This window comes from Sabethes cyaneus, chromosome 2 (genome assembly GCF_943734655.1).
Source record: "Sabethes cyaneus chromosome 2, idSabCyanKW18_F2, whole genome shotgun sequence".
In the NCBI taxonomy this organism is placed as follows: Eukaryota; Metazoa; Arthropoda; class Insecta; order Diptera; family Culicidae; genus Sabethes; species Sabethes cyaneus.
Genome location: NC_071354.1, coordinates 230,377,800 through 230,393,820, shown reverse-complemented (window position 1 = coordinate 230,393,820; position 16,021 = coordinate 230,377,800). Strand labels below are relative to the sequence as shown.

At 37.4% G+C, this 16,021-nt stretch overlaps 1 protein-coding gene across 1 annotated transcript in view; it reads right to left on the bottom strand.

Moving 5' to 3' along the window:
* The window catches only part of LOC128736755 (potassium voltage-gated channel subfamily H member 7), a 298,342-nt gene that overhangs the window by 189,254 nt on the left and 93,067 nt on the right, over positions 1–16,021 (bottom strand). Inside the window, exons 3-6 of the mRNA XM_053831242.1 lie at positions 11,297–11,434; positions 11,013–11,166; positions 10,728–10,884; positions 10,563–10,665 (exon numbers count right to left, since the gene is read on the bottom strand). Coding sequence (XP_053687217.1) covers positions 10,563–10,665; positions 10,728–10,884; positions 11,013–11,166; positions 11,297–11,434 — 552 coding nt within the window. The remainder of the gene's footprint in view (positions 1–10,562; positions 10,666–10,727; positions 10,885–11,012; positions 11,167–11,296; positions 11,435–16,021) is intronic.

Below are 16,021 nucleotides of genomic sequence, written 5' to 3'. Positions count from 1 at the left end.
GGGGTGCTGTTTGTAGGGGTGTGCAGAAAAATTGATTAAGTTTAAATAATAACGATTAAAATGTATTACCAAAGAAAACAAAAAATAAATTAGATACTACGAATTGACACTTGCACGCGGGTTAGGACAAATTTTCTCTTGACGAGTGTTTCGTTCCGACTGATTTTCAAATAAAATTCGGTAAACCACATAACGATGTATTGGTTTCTGAAAATCGATATGGTCAAAGTTCTTCAAATTAGTATCAATTTAAAAAAAAATCTCCACCTTTCAAATTTAAGCATGATTAGTTAGAAAACTTTAGTCTTCCGGCAAAAAACCTATTTAAGTTTAAACGGAAAGGAAACGGCAGGTACTGTAATCATTTTGACATAAATTTTTAAAGAAGTTTTCAAAAATCGATACCGATTCCTGTTTGTTTTTCAGCATCTGAGATCAATTTGATTTTTATTATCAGAAGCAGTAGTATTGTTTTTAGTACAATTGATTGAATTGTATACTTGAAAGTGGAATGCAGTTCAATTATAGCGTGGCAATGGCGATAGAGAAAAAGATAAAACAAAACATATCTAAATCAAATCAAAACAAGGTTAATAATTCACTTTTTTGTGAAATTTCCGCTCTATTCCAAAAATAATGGACTGACTCTTTGGAAGCAATGCTTGATTATATTCAGACTACATTTTATAGTATTACCGTACAGAACCGAATAAGACCGAGTGGGTAAAATTTTCTTCAGTAAACTACAATTGAACAAAATCAACAGTTTTCAGCATTCCAAGATGAGTGTAAGCATTAGACATCATTAAGTGTTATATTTTAAACATTTTCGGATGCGACTGTTGAGAATACTATATGCTGTTTAACATGGAAAGTTAACGTAACTTTTCTATGTCTATTTAAATTGTTTCAATTTTCCGCTCTTTTTCCTTCACGTCTTCACCTATAAAACTCAACAAAACTCCTTGAAAACTTTCTTTTACCTTTTCCTGCATCTATTAGAAAGCCTATCGTTACACAAATTATTAGAATTATGCCTGACTTCATTATAACTAGAAAAAAACACAAGGTTAAATCTATCAACCCAAGATCGAGGTTTGAGTCAAATCTGTCACCGTTCAAAAGAATAAAACAAGTAACTAAATTAAGTTGGGACGAAAAGTCAGAACCTTAAGTAGTGAAATACAAAGCAAGTAATTTATTTGAATAAATTCTAAAGTTACAAAGGCTAGGGAAGGCTATTTCACAGGGAGACAAAATTGGTTTCATGTTTTAATCGTAATTAAAAATGCTCTTTGATTTATACCGGCTTATACAAACGGTTTTCGATTCAAAGGACTTAAGATGCTCTGAGCTATAAATTCAAAAGCCATACAAAAACTAACGCGTAGGAGTGTGTGGTGCATATACGGGAATGATAGAACTGAGAGAATAGAACAAAAATTGGATATTGGACTACCCAATATAACGGACGGCAATAGTTTAGTGAGTAAAACATTCGGGTACCACCTGCAAGAGGGTGGGTGCACTTGTCACTGTACAACCCGATATGTTTTAGATCTATATCGAAATTTTCCAGTTCATCCAATTAATCATTCGTCGCATCAGACTCTTCCTCCTTTTTGCAAAAAAAAAAAAACATTCAAAAATTTTCCATACAATGCACAAGCGGCAAACACGTAAACGCTCGTAATCTCAAGAATAAGAAGCCGCTGGTTTGGAACCTTACAAAATACCTATCCTTATGTAAAAAATGTAGGAAATCGATTGGTGATGGTTTCATCCTGCGCAAACTTCGGGAAGTGATCCATTTTGCCCCATTTTCCCCAAAAATCCTGATAAAAGCTAACCAAACAGTATAAAAACCTATTTGCCGCCCATGAAATGAACTCAAATAGCTTCCAAATGTTGTCAAAATATCAGAAAAATCAAATCCCATCTATTCCATACTGTGCGAAATGCAGGTATAGTCCATTTTGCCTAATTCACCCCTAAATACATAGTAAAACCTACTTAGAGCAGGGGAATAAACCTTAAAGGCAGGGGAATAAACTTGAATAGTGATTTCTGTCTGGGAGCACGGTTCCGGTTGTTTGTTTTCTTTCGAACGCTCCGTTTTACTAGAAATTTTCAGTGTTAAACCAAAGTATTTATTGATATAGTTTGCGCGAGTGTACTGTTTAGTGTTTGTGAGATAAGTATACATTTTCAAAGTTAAAGTAGTTTCCAAACACATGTCACGGAAACAAAAAAAAACCTGATAAACCCCGATAAAATTTTTCCAGATGCCAATTATCAAAAATTATTTTCGATATTTATTGACGAAAAGTGGTTTCATTTGACATGTAGTTGGCGCTACGGTAGAAATTATTCTTTTTTGCATCAAAATGAAATTGGTTTAGAAGAATTTTGCAATTATGATTTTGTTTAACTAAATACGTGCCAGAATAATGAAAATTATTCTGGAAGTATGGATATATGTAAAAATATCCATGCGGGGCTTATTGTTTATGAAGGCGACCTCGGAATGTACGTGTATATCCAGGCATTCTGGAAATGGGTCGCTGGATGAACAATGGAGCTATCACCTTCCATCTCCAGGACTAAAATTATTTGCATTTACAGAAACAAACTTTCTGGATGCAAGTATTTTTTTTTACATAAAAGCACTGCCGGTCAGTGGACGATGGATTGTAGACACACACACACACACACACACACACACATACACACACACACACACACACACACACACACACACACACACACACACACACACACACACACACACACACACACACACACACACACACACACACACACACACACACACACACACACACACACACACACACACACACACACACACACACACACACACACACACACACACACACACACACACACACACACACACACACACACAAGGTAATCTTATATTCATCTATCAAGGTGATACAAACTTTTGGTTTTTTTTTAATACGTCCAAAAAAAAAATTTCTTCAGAAAATTATAGAACATTCTAAAAAGAGCAACTTTGCTGAATATAGTAACTATCTATCTTTTGCTTGTTACGACACGAGATATAATGATTTATTTAAAAATGCACTTAAAAGTCAATTCTGCACAATAACTCCGCATCCAATTTATTTTTTGCTTTCAACTATTCTCCTGAGTTATTGAGTATGATAAAATACACATTTTTTTGAAGTCTGTTTTTACATTTGAGTTAGTTTTAATCGCTTTAATTAGGTTATCTATGTATATGGGGGTGAATTGGGCAAAATGGACTATTCTTGCATTTCGCACAGTATGGAACAGATGGAATTTATTTCTTCTGATGTTTAGATAAAATTTGGAAGCTATTTGAGTTCGTTTCACGGGCGGCAAATAAGTTTTTATACTGTTTAATTAGCTTTTATCAGGATTTTTGGGGAAAATAGGGCAAAATCGACCACTTCCCGAAATCTTCGCAGGATGAAACCATCACCAATCGATTTCCTACATTTTTTAAGATTTTAAACCAGCGGCTTCTTATTCTTGGGATTACGTGCTCGTTTGTGCCCATAGTGCAGTGAAACAACACATTTCTTTGAAGTTTCAACCACTATTATGTAAAATTTTGTGAAAAGTTTTTCCCAAATGGTATTTTTGTCGGATTGCCGAAAAATTTCACTCTCATTTTCATAAAAAAATGTTCTTCTATATCCGAGAAAATCCTAAAATTTCCCCTAGAATTTTCTATGGCCTCGAATTTTTTAAATTTTGTTATCGTTCATCAGTCCATGAGCTTCGCACGCTTACGTGCATTCAATTTCATGAATTTGTGAGACCCTTCGGCTTATTGTGTACTGTTTTTTTGAATGTTCATAAGTATTCTTACTTAAAATGAGCGTATTCTCATAATACCTCGATAAGACGCTTTAAAAATTATTTGATTTTAACACTACATGGAAAGAAATCTGATTCCGATACCATGAATGAAATCATGAAATCATGAAACTTGAATTGCTGTCAAATCATGACTGAACTGCCATATCAGACAGCACAAAATCATGAATAATATTATGATTATTATTCATGGTGTATTTTCATAAAATATAAGCTAGAAACCTGGAATCATGAGTCATTTTGCTCATTTTGGGGAATAAATTTCTATCCGTGTATGAAATAAAAGCAGCACAGGAACAACAAGGAATTAAAATGGCACCAACTAAGTGAGATACACTTGGAACAGCGAACAAAACTTGGAACAGAATAACACAATCGGAATACTCCCAAAAATTAAAGCGTACTGTCATCAAAGACAAATGTTTTACTTTAAACCAGAGATTGTATGTATACTGTAAGAGGACCCGGCGTAGTGTCAATTAATTTGCGGGGTAAAATATTTAAGAGTGTACGGCGTCACATCTAAGTTGGCCATTCCTGAAAGTGTATGGAAAGAAATCATGACGTTTAGAACAGTCCACGGATAAATTTATAAGAAAGAATGTTGTGCCCAAAGAATTGTGACTTTTACCATGACATTTTTTGTGGAATTTGGCATCCAATAATAATCTTTTTTTGTCTTATAAAAAAATATGGATTTCGCTCTATTAAAAAATGTTGGATCATCATCAATGTAAGCTTTTATGGAATTCTAAAACTGATTGAAAATTAACTTAAAATGCGGAAAGTAAAGTTGAACGTGTTTGTATAAGTAGCCACAACCAGAATTTCCCCAAAATCTGGAATGAGAAGGACGGGCGTCTGGGTTTCGCGAAGAGGTTTATGAAAACGATGCTGACAAAACATAAGGGCGTTTTTCAAAATTATCAAGGCAAATTTTCTCTAAACATTGGGACGTGGTTTTTCCTACTTTTCTCGGAGTTTTCCGCCATCGTTGAAAATTGAATGAAAATTTTTTTGCAGCTGATATTTTTCCTAGAGTTGCTGAAATAATGTTGCATGGTATAGAAATTTTTGTTCAACGATGCTTGGTTTAAGCTACCTGTAGATCCTCATCATTCCTTAGATCCATTCTTTAGATATTCGCATGAATGTTTTTGACAAATTTTCGGGATCACTGTCAGCGACAAATGAACACAGAAGAGCACTCAATTTTCCGAAAATAGGAAATTCAATTTTCGCAAATATTTCGAACTGTCATTCGAGCGAATAGAATTTCCTGTGAGCTGAAAGCTAAATATCATCACACATTTGGTCGGTGTTAAATCAGACCGGACCAAGTCGCAAAATTAAAAAAAAAATGAGTTAATGGTAGTAAACGATTAAGAAATTTCTAAGCTACATTTTGCTCTAATTAGACTACATAAATGTTGCAAACAGCCAGAGTTCTAAGATGATTTCGAACGATTGATAGCTGTAAACCGTACAGAGCAGCAAACTTTGAACGTGTTTTCTCGAAATCAAAGTTCTATCACTTGGTTCGGTCTGACTTGACAAGGACTATTTATACACGGGAATAAAAAAGTGGTGATCGTCGGGTTGTCAGAAATTACCTTGAGATTACCAGCCTTTCTGTCGCTTCGAAAGTGTTCGAGATTATCCTCAGGGACTGAATCGAACAAACCGTGAAATTTATATCTAATTCTCTATCTAACTGGAAGAACGCTGTATGACAAGCACGGGTAATGCGTTTCAGCACCAGTTGTTAATATGTGTGACGCAAGAGAGCAATTTGGGACCACTTTTGTTTGCCATTTTCTGCAACGATGTTGTATCCTCACTTGGTTATAGATGCAAACTTATTTACGCCGATGTTTTGAAAATCTACGTACTAATGGTGCGCTGTATCGAGGACTGCCTCCATTTGCTGAACGTGTTCGTGAATTGGTGTCAGCTTAATAAACATCGCAAAATTAATCTTCAAAATAGTCAAGGACTTTACGGAATCTTATTGCTGGGAGGGCGATATATTGTTACCTCGGTAGACTCATCCTTCTGTGTTATGGACATCGACCGACGTAATTTGGAACTTAAGGAACGAGCGAGTCTAGAAAAGATCCGTTCAGCTCGCTGTCAGGAATCTACCAGGCGGTGACCCTTGGTAACTTTCAGCGTATTCAGATAGGAGTCAAATACTTAGTCTGGAAACCCTCGCTCGAAAACGAAGGATTTAGCAAGCCACTTCCGTTGTTAAACTGCTTGTCGGTGACATCAATTGCCCCCATCTTAAACCTCTGCTTGAGCTCCGCGGTGCAGGAAGGACGATCGTTAAGGAAGCCAGAATGTTATCGCTCATCGCGATTCACCTATTTACTTCTGTCGAATCCATTTTCGAGTTTGAAATGTCTGCTTCCCAATTTGTTAACCGAGTAAAAAGACTGAATATTATTAAATTGCAGAATGTTTAAGGCGATATAGGTATACAGTTAAAATTTTAAAAAAATCGTATATTTGTAACGACGTGTCTGAGCGATTGAAGAAGTCAATTCAAGTTTCAAAATCGGTAAGCAAGATTTCTCGAAAACGGCTAAACCGAATCACTCCAAATTTTGTCACAAGTGTTTTAAGGGTATATTCTAGAGATTAATCCAACGTTTTTCTCGCCGATTAATATTTCTCATTTTAAGGACAATTTAAGAGCAAAACTTATGCCAAAAATCGATTTTTTATGTTTAAGAAGCCGCCATTTCGTCAAAAATGTTTATTGGGCTAATTCCTTCAATCAATCTATAGATAATCTGCTTCTGGTTTCTGGTGATTCAGTCCATAGAGATCGTGCTCACCGCAAGACGCCTTATTCCAGAAGAGATCCAGGAGATTAACTACAGCAGCTATGTCAATAACCTTTTCCAAACATAAAATATCTTAAAAGTCAGCCAAAAACCAAGCGTAAGATGTAAACAAATTTTCACTTTAATCATTTAAAGGGTCAACCCGGTCAAATACCGACGAGCTAGGAACCAGTTGACCACGATCTTGAGGAGGAAAAAGCGCCAAAAGGAGGACAGAGATCTTGAAGAATTCCGAGCTAATGACACGCGCAAGTTTTATGAGAAGGTGAACCAAACTCGGAAGGGCTACACACCAAAACCTGACATGTGTAGGGACGAGGGAGGGAATCTAATCACAAACGAGCGCGAGTTGGTCGACAGATGGACGATGAACACCTCAATGGCGAAGTCGCAGAAGGAGGCGGAACGGAAATTTGTCTAGGAGCGCCCATGGAAGATAGTAATGCCCTAGCACCTGATCTCCAAGAAGTCAAACGTGAAGATCAATAAATTCGCTGAGAAGTAGCGCCTACCGGTAGAGCTTTATAAACATGACGGGGAAACGCTAACAAGGCTCTACACTGGGTTATTTCGAGGATTTGGGAGGAGGAAAAGCTACCGGAGGAATGGATGGAAGAAGTGGTTTGTCCCATCTACAAAAAGGGTGATCGGCTAGACTGCTGCAACTATCGCGGTATTACGCTGGTAAACGCCGCCTACAAGGTACTCTCCCAGATCCTGTTACGCCGGTTGTCACCGATAGCACAAGGTTTCTCAGGGAATTATTAGGCGGGTTTCATGGGGGCTCGTGCAACTGCGGATCAAATTTTTACTATCCGACAGATCTTGCAGGAATTTCGGGAGTACAACTTGCCCACGCGTCACATCTTTATTGATTTCAAAGCAGCATACGATACAGTCGATCGAGACAAGCTGTGGCAGATAATGCACGAACAAGGTTTTCCGGACAAACTGACGCGATCAGAGCTACATTGGATCGAGTGATGTGTTTCGTACGCATTTCAGGGACACTTTCGAGTCCCTTCAAGACGCGGCGAGGGTTGAGACAAGATGACGGTTTATTCTGCATGCTGTTTAACATCGCTCTTGAGTGGGTGATCCGACGAGCGGGCATCGAAACAAGAGGCACAATTTTTACCAAGGGTAGCCAACTTCTAGGCTTTGTAGATGACTTCGATATCATAGCTAGGAACTTTGCGACGGCGGAGGCAATCTACGCCAGACTGAAAGCGAAGTCTGAGAGAATTGGGCTAAAAATAAATGCGCCGAAGACCAAATACATGAAAGGAAGAGGCTCAAAGGAAATAAACGCGCGTCTCCCACGGACGGTAACCGTTGACGGCGACGAACTAGAAGTGATAGAGGATCGCTGTATTTGGGATCGCTTGTGACCGCGGACAACAACACTAGTAAGGAAATCCAGCGCACCGCGCACAGCGCACCAAGCGGGAAATTAGGCCTGCTTTGCCCTTCGTAAAACGCTACAATCAGGTAGCATACTCCGCCGCACGAAGCTAACAATGTACAAAACCCTTATTAGACCGGTAGTTCTTTATGGACTTGAAGCCGTGACGCTGCTCACGGCGGACATACGCGCCCTTGCCGTGTTCGAGCGGAAAGTGTTGCGGACGATATTTGGCGGAGTACAAACTGAAAGTGGAGAGTGGCGGAGGCGTATGAATCACAAGCTACAGGCACTGCTTGGAGAGACTCCCATCGTACATCTAGCGAAAGTTAGTAGGCTACGGGGGGCGGACACGTTGTAAGGATGCTGGACGACAGTGCGAGGAAAATAGTCCTCTTCAACAACCTCACCGGCACCAGGAACAGGGGGGTCAAACTTGCACGATGGCTCGACCAGCTCGAAAGCGATTTGCGACTTGTGAAACGACTAGGAAATTGGCGACGAGTGGTCCAAGACCGAGTTGAATGGAGACGAGTGCTTGAAACAGCATGAGCCATCACGGCTCTATGCTAAAGAAGAAGAAGAAGAAATAAATTGGATAAGAATTGAAATATAATTGCCATTGCCTTATAAAGGGTTAATTACAAATTATGAGTGAGGGTTTTATGTGATCGAATAGATAATATTCAATTATACGAAAATGCACGGTCGCGTGTCAGCCACCGGTTAAAAACATTAAGAAAATAGGGACTAGAAAGTTGTACATCACCCGCCATATTCACCAGATTCCGTGGACATCAGTAGTTCACTATTTATTTTTTTTTTCATTTTCTTGACCCGTTTTCGCACTCTAAGAATTTTTTAACTTTCTTTTATTTGCGTTATATATACTTGAAATTCCTATTCGCATCTTCTTAAGATTAGTGTGCTTCTTATGTGATTTGTGTCATTAATTATCTGTTCTCACTTTTTTCCCTGTTTTTTTTTTCGTATAAACTACTGGGCGACAAATTCTATTTGTAGTTTGAATCTAACTAATATCAGGTGTTAACTATTTTCATTTCATGATAGCTTACTTTAAGCACACATCTTAAACTGACCAGAACTGTTGATTTTGTCCAAGGTTACTGAAGCATAGCAACAAAAATGATTAAGTTGCTGACGATGGACTATTATATATTTGCTCATTCCACCGTTGCAACATGATTAGTTTTAATCACTTGTCACAATTTTTAAAGTGTCGTCGTATAAAGCGCTAATGATTTACGCGACATTTTGTTCTAAAATTCATGCTAAAAGTCGCATTGTCCATACTTAGCTGTCGGGTTTAAGCTGATTTCAAAACTTCAGCTCTTTTGAAGAATTTGTATAGAAAATTATAATCATTTCACTATCCATTTTAAAGAGTTTCTAATGGAAAATATTAAAGATATGCAATGAAATGTTGTGAATTGTAAAAACACCAATCGAAGTCACATTTTAGTTAAAAACTTATTTTAAATGCAATAAAGCACACCAAAAGTCAAAATGCATCATCCGTAAAGCACGAACCGTCACACCGAGCTTCGTAACATACCTACTCACATGGTTCAATCAAACGGGTTTGAAGTTCTAGAATTCACAAAAAATAAACAGTAGGTATCACAGTGTTCAAGTCCAAAAAACATCGAAAAAGAAATCTAGCAATCTGACGAATACACTGAAACATCGACATCGAAGCTACGCAACAGTTAAAAAACACAACACAACAGAAACAGGAACAGAATCAAAATCGAAAAATCATAGGTATAACAAGACGAAAAAACCAAAACTCAACAAAACCGAAACACCTAGATGTGTAACGAAGACAACAAAATTCGACGGTGTAGCACAACTTAGTAGAACAACAGTAAATGAGAAAATTTATTACATTTGTTATGCGTTTGCTTGCCAATATGCAGCACTAAAGATACGATACGAAAAGCTTGTCAGTCTTACTGGCTATTCAGCAATTGCTTTTTTTTGGTAATATATCATAGTAATGTTGTAATTTTTCTTTATACTAATAAAACGAAACCAGCTTCAGTTTGGTTTCGATGGATTTTTCTGAGGAAAACTAATCAACGAAATTGGAGTTTTTTGAACGAAAAACAAGAAATAATTCTGAATAAATCACACATCAGTGCATAAATGCATTTCATTTCGGGTGATACGGCGAAGGGTTAATAAATAGGGGAAAGGTTCAACGCAAGGGAAATCCTCAATAAAATAAATGAAAAAAAAAACGAAACTGAAAGTAGCAACAGGTTCTGTGATTAGAGAATTATATGTTGGGGGGCTGTGATTTGTGATGGTTTTGGATTATTTTTTGTTGTTGCTCACGGGGTCATGATACTATATAGGTGCGACTGACCAATTCGTCCGACTATACCTACGTTTTGATTGTATCTCAAAGTCTAAACTTTTGGTTTGCTGAAACTCTGGTTTAATGTCGGTGATGGACGCTGGAAGCTCGGGTGTCACTTCCATTTTGGCCGTCTACAAGTGAAAACGGAAACCAATCAATAGGCTAATAGGTTGAGTTTGATCGGGCCACTTACCACCGGCGAGGTTATCACAATTTCTCCTGGTCCACTGAGCGTGTCCACGTCCGGTGGTAAGGCGTCCAGTTCCTTTGTCCTCGTCAACGCCGGGGTCGACATGGGCGTCCATATGTTCGTTTCCACCTTTAGCACCGTCGTTTGGCTTACCCTATCGCTGCAAAACCCCCTGAGTGAGTGACAAAAAATGCGATCATCAACCGTTCTTACACCACATCAAAATTACTTATGTAGTAAATCGAAAATTTTTGGATTAAACGTTCGAAGCAAGCGGCAAAATTTTACCTCTCGATGGCACTTTTGTTAATTCCCACTTCCTCCTCCTCCTGGGTGGCATCGGATGGCGGGGTCAAATAGCCGGCCAGCCGGAGACCCCGATCGCGCAGTGCAATGTGCCCGATACGGAACGATTGTCGAAAGCTAGCCCTTGCACGGTCAACTGAAAGGAACGGAACTGAGCCTACATATTTTGGCGGTTTTAATTTTTTTAGAGAAAAACAAAATAAAAAAAGAAGCAAAACACTGTATCTGTGCCGAGTGCATGGCGACTGGCGACGCGCTGGACTTACATTTGCTCAGCTTGACCGGTTCCAGCGGTTCCGGCGTGGTCGGGTTGGTTAGATCCTCGAAGTTGATGATGAACAGCGAGATGTCGTCCACCTCGGAGCGGATCGGGGCTATCACCTCGGAACACAGGAATTTCGTACCTGAAAGGGAGAGAGAAATAGAGAACAATTGCTGTAGTGAATTTGTTTAACTCCTCTAAGGTCCACCTCATGTTTATCAGCCCATAATTAACTAAAATAGTCAATTATTTTCTGTTTTACGAAAATTCATCATTTCTGCATATCATAGTTATATATCTCTTGACTTCTTACTTAGATTATGTGCAAGCGTAAAACTGATGACACTATTATCGTAGGACATAACACATATCGTTCTTACAACATTAAACCAATTACCTTCTAATGACCGGTAATTGCTTAATGTAAGAACGAAATGTGTTATAATGATAACGATGTCTCTTGGTCTCGGTGTTTGTTGTTAATTCCGTACTCTCATTTCACGAGAGAAATGATTCCATTCTACAATAAGTCACAAAATATTCGAGATATTTCTTTATTTACAGAAATGATATTTGACTGGGTTAATCTCAATTGGTTCCATGACCTTTTTACGTTTGAGTCAAATTTGGAAAAAATCTGGGCGCTTATTTACGGTCGCTAACCCAAAAATATTTTATTTTTCAACACCAATTTCTAAACATAGTATTGGGAACTCTAAACAATGGCCAAGGTCATGGATCAAGTATACCAAATTTCAAGTCACATATTGAAAATAATGAATTGCGCACATCCCGAACACATTCGCAACGTATTTTTGGAAACACTATTTATTATTGTGTAACTTATTATCAGAATATCAGATATCACGACTTCAAAACCTTGACATTAACTCTGCTCGTAAATATGGTGGCCCTGAAAAGGGCCGTTCGGTTTGAATACATAACAGTTCATTTACTAGTTGACTATTACGCACCGTCCGGAAGATGCTCCTCTCTGATCAATAAATAATATTTGTGTTCTGTGAAAAAACTTTTAGGCGAAAATTAGAATCTTAAAAATAAAATATTAGTTGCAATAAAAAAACTGTTGCTTGATTTGGTTCTAACAGATTTTCTGCTGCTGCTGGTAACTAATGATAAAGCAGTTGAATGAATCAACTGCTAACTATGCGGGCTCTTCTATAGTCCTTTCAGTTGCTACCCGTAAGATTATAACAGTAGTGTGTAGTGTAACCTCTGTTGCTACTGATGTCGTTGTTAGAGCTTAATCAACTGTAGTCAGTTTTTATACGTATGTATTGTACGTTTTTGTACCGTCTCTGAAAAAGCTGAGTAAGCTGAGAAATCAAGAAGAAAATTTATGGAGATTTTACACCCTTTCTATACCAAAGCTGAAGTTGAAACAATTTATACTGACTTAAAAACCGCTCTAGATACCATTAATCATGCTATTCTTTTAAGAAAACTGGACAAACAGGGGAGTATCACAGATTGTTTGTAGATGGTAGGAGCCAAACCTTATTGATAGGCAATTTTTCGTACAACTTGGCAATTGCCGACCTGCCGCGTTCTCCAATCTTGTACCACAGGGTACTAAACTTGGGCCAATTCATACTAAGGCTGTGTGAGATATCGCGAATTTTCGTGTTATCCTAAATTATAATCGGGGCCTGCCACAAAAGACGATTATTAAGACTGTCCCTTCCGGTATACAAAAAAAATATCCGAAATTAAACGCAATCGTACTTAAAATTTAACCTAAAATTGGAAATAAATTTGACTGGAACTTGGGCTAATTTGATCATGAAGTTTTACTTCAAACCAAACATGGACACGAAAGCACACACGAAGCTTTACTTTTTCTTGAAATTAGAACTACCATTTTTCATCTCGTTCTCTCACACGTTTTACCTCTTTTTTGTTCCGTTTGTTCTCTTTTGCAATCACGTTCTTTCACTTTTAGTTCCGTTTTTATTCTTTTTCTGTACCATTCTCTTGGTTTTTGCTTTTACTTTCCTTCCGTTTTTGTCCTACTTTCTAACTTACCGTTTCCTGTCTCATTCTTTCGCATTTGTTCGTTTCCCATTTTTTCTCATTTGCAGCCATGTTTTGCCAAATGTTTTTCACTCGCTTTTTTAAATTCTTTTCCATTTTCCGTTTTTTTCCTTTTTTTCGTTTTTTTATCTATTTATCATCTTTTTTCCTTCTCGTTTCTCGTCTTTGTCTGTTCCGTTTTATTGATGCCTCATTTTTCTGTCTTTTTTGTCAAGTTTATTCTGTTTTTGACTGCCTACTTTCCTCTACAGTTTTCTTTTTTTAGTTCGTTTTTCCTATTTTCTTTTTCTTCTTCCTCGGTCTAAGTTTATGTCCCATTTCTTGCCTTCTATCTCTTTTTTGGCCACTTTTTACAGTACATAAAGCCATTACAAATATTTTATAAAGTTTTTGTCCTTTCGGCGTTGGGCAACTGATGGCAGGGGCAAAAAAAACAAAAAGATTTTTTTGTTCGACCAAAAAAAATTGCGTTTTAAGCATTTTTACTTCAAGTTTAAATGTGAAAAGCAAATCTATTCTTGCATTTCATGTAGACGTTATTATTTTCCTTGCGAAAACCTACGAAAAGAAAGACAAAAATGAAAGAAATGTTTTTTGCGGATTTTCCTTCCTTTGAATTTCCGTTTCTGTTTCGTGTTAGAAGCGTTAACTCATTTTTCGAGTTTTTTAGGCTGTAGAGTTCACAGGCAATTGATTGCATAAAAAAACATATATCCTACAAATTTCATTTTTCATTCGATTTTTCAAGCAATTTCCTTTTCTTGCCGCGTTCTCTCTCTCTCTCTCTCTCTCGTTGTTTCTATCGTTTTTGCCCTTTATCTGAATCCTTCATTTTCCGATTTTTACACTTTTTCGTTTTATCCTTTTTGTCTTCAGTTTTCATTTTTCTCTCTCTCCATTAGTATTTCCCGTTTTTTCTCTTTTTCTCATTGTTTCTCTGTTTTTCTCGTTTACTGCCCTTTTTTCCTTCGTTCTCTTTTACTGTCAAGTTTACCCTCATTTTCTTTATGGTTTTTCCTTTCCGTTTTTCATCTTTTTCTTTCCAGTCTTTTTCTCTACACATTAAAATATTAAAAGAAAAAAAGAGGAAAAACGAGGCAAAAAACGAGTATACTGGAAAGAAAAAGAAAGAAAAACGGAATGGAAAAACTTAGTAAAGCAACCAAACCATAAAGAAAACGAGAAAAAAATGAAGGTAAACAGGACATAAAAAAAGCCTGAAATTAAATAAAAGAAAACTTTTTCCAAATTCGCGACAGATAAGTATTTCGCCTACTTGCAGGCTTCATCAGTGTCTGTTTTGAGCTAGTTTAAAAAGAACTGAAAAGAAAAAAATGAGTAGAAAAAGAGTTGCGAGTAAACTGGACAGAAAAGGCGAACGAAGGAAAAAACGGGATACACAGAAAAAATGGTTAGGAAAGGAGGAAGAGAAAAACAGAAAATACGGTAGCAGGACAATCCAGCTTTCCACGAGCGATAATGGCGGTTATTGAGCACAAGTGGGCACAATCTTTTGACATTCATTGCAGGAGCGTCGAGTTCGCCCTGACAGAGTTGCTATGGAAACATCCATGATTGTTTGTTGTTCGAGTGTAAAAATGTAAACATTGTTTCATTTTGCAGATCAGCTGAAGAGGAACATAATTGAACGAATAAGAAGGTTTATGGATTGTGGCATCGCAGTTTTCGGACATTTCAGGGAGAATGGCCAAATACCCAACGGAAAGTTTCTTATCAAAACGAGACGCTGTTCGAGAGCAAATTTGGCAGCGGTTCGACCAATACGAAGTCAATGTTTGCCTCTGAATGCACTCGAATGTTTAATTCGCACAATTGTAGTTAAAAAGTACGCGGTGCTTTCAGGAAATTATGGCCGCAAACTACTACAAAAGTTTGAATCCGTTCAGTTATGTTCCACTTCAGCTGATCTGCAAAATGAAAGAATGTTTACATTTTTACATTTTTACACTCGAACAACAAACAATCATGGATGTTTCCATAGTAACTCCGTCAGGGCGCACTCGAAGCTCCTGCAATGCATGTCAACTAGTATGCAGGTAGACTAGTAGGGGAAGACGGGGTAAGACGGCCCCCATAAGCGAATAAATTGCTAGCATAAAATGTGTACGAAAATTCACCTTTTCTTGTTCCACACATGGAAAAGCATTCATTTATCTACCATTAAAATTTATATAAAGAATTAATTAGTCTATTTTTCCGTGATTTTTCATCAATTTTCGAAACGTCTAAAAATTACTCGTTCACAACCAGGCGGGGTAAGAAGGACCACCAAAGGGGTAAAACGGCCCATGGCGGAGTAAGGCGGATTGTGGCAGATTTGAAGGTTTCTTTGAGTTGTAAACACAATTTCAATATTATTAACTAAGTAAGAACAAGTTCTTAAGGGGTTTTTAGGTACATGCTAAAAAAGGTATAGTTTAATTTAGAGATCTGCTAAAAGAAGGAGTTTTACTACTAGTTCAATTTTGAAAATAAGAGTAGACGTTATTTTACTCCACTGGTTTTTATTTACTCTTTTCTTGGCGTTATTTTGTTGATTTGTCAGCAGGACTTTTACTCTTTGAATACGCTTCTTTTTAGGTGAAGGCAAAGAAGGCAACACATTAAATGAGCCGTTAAGTGACTTGGGATCATCGAATTTTGATTCCGTTAG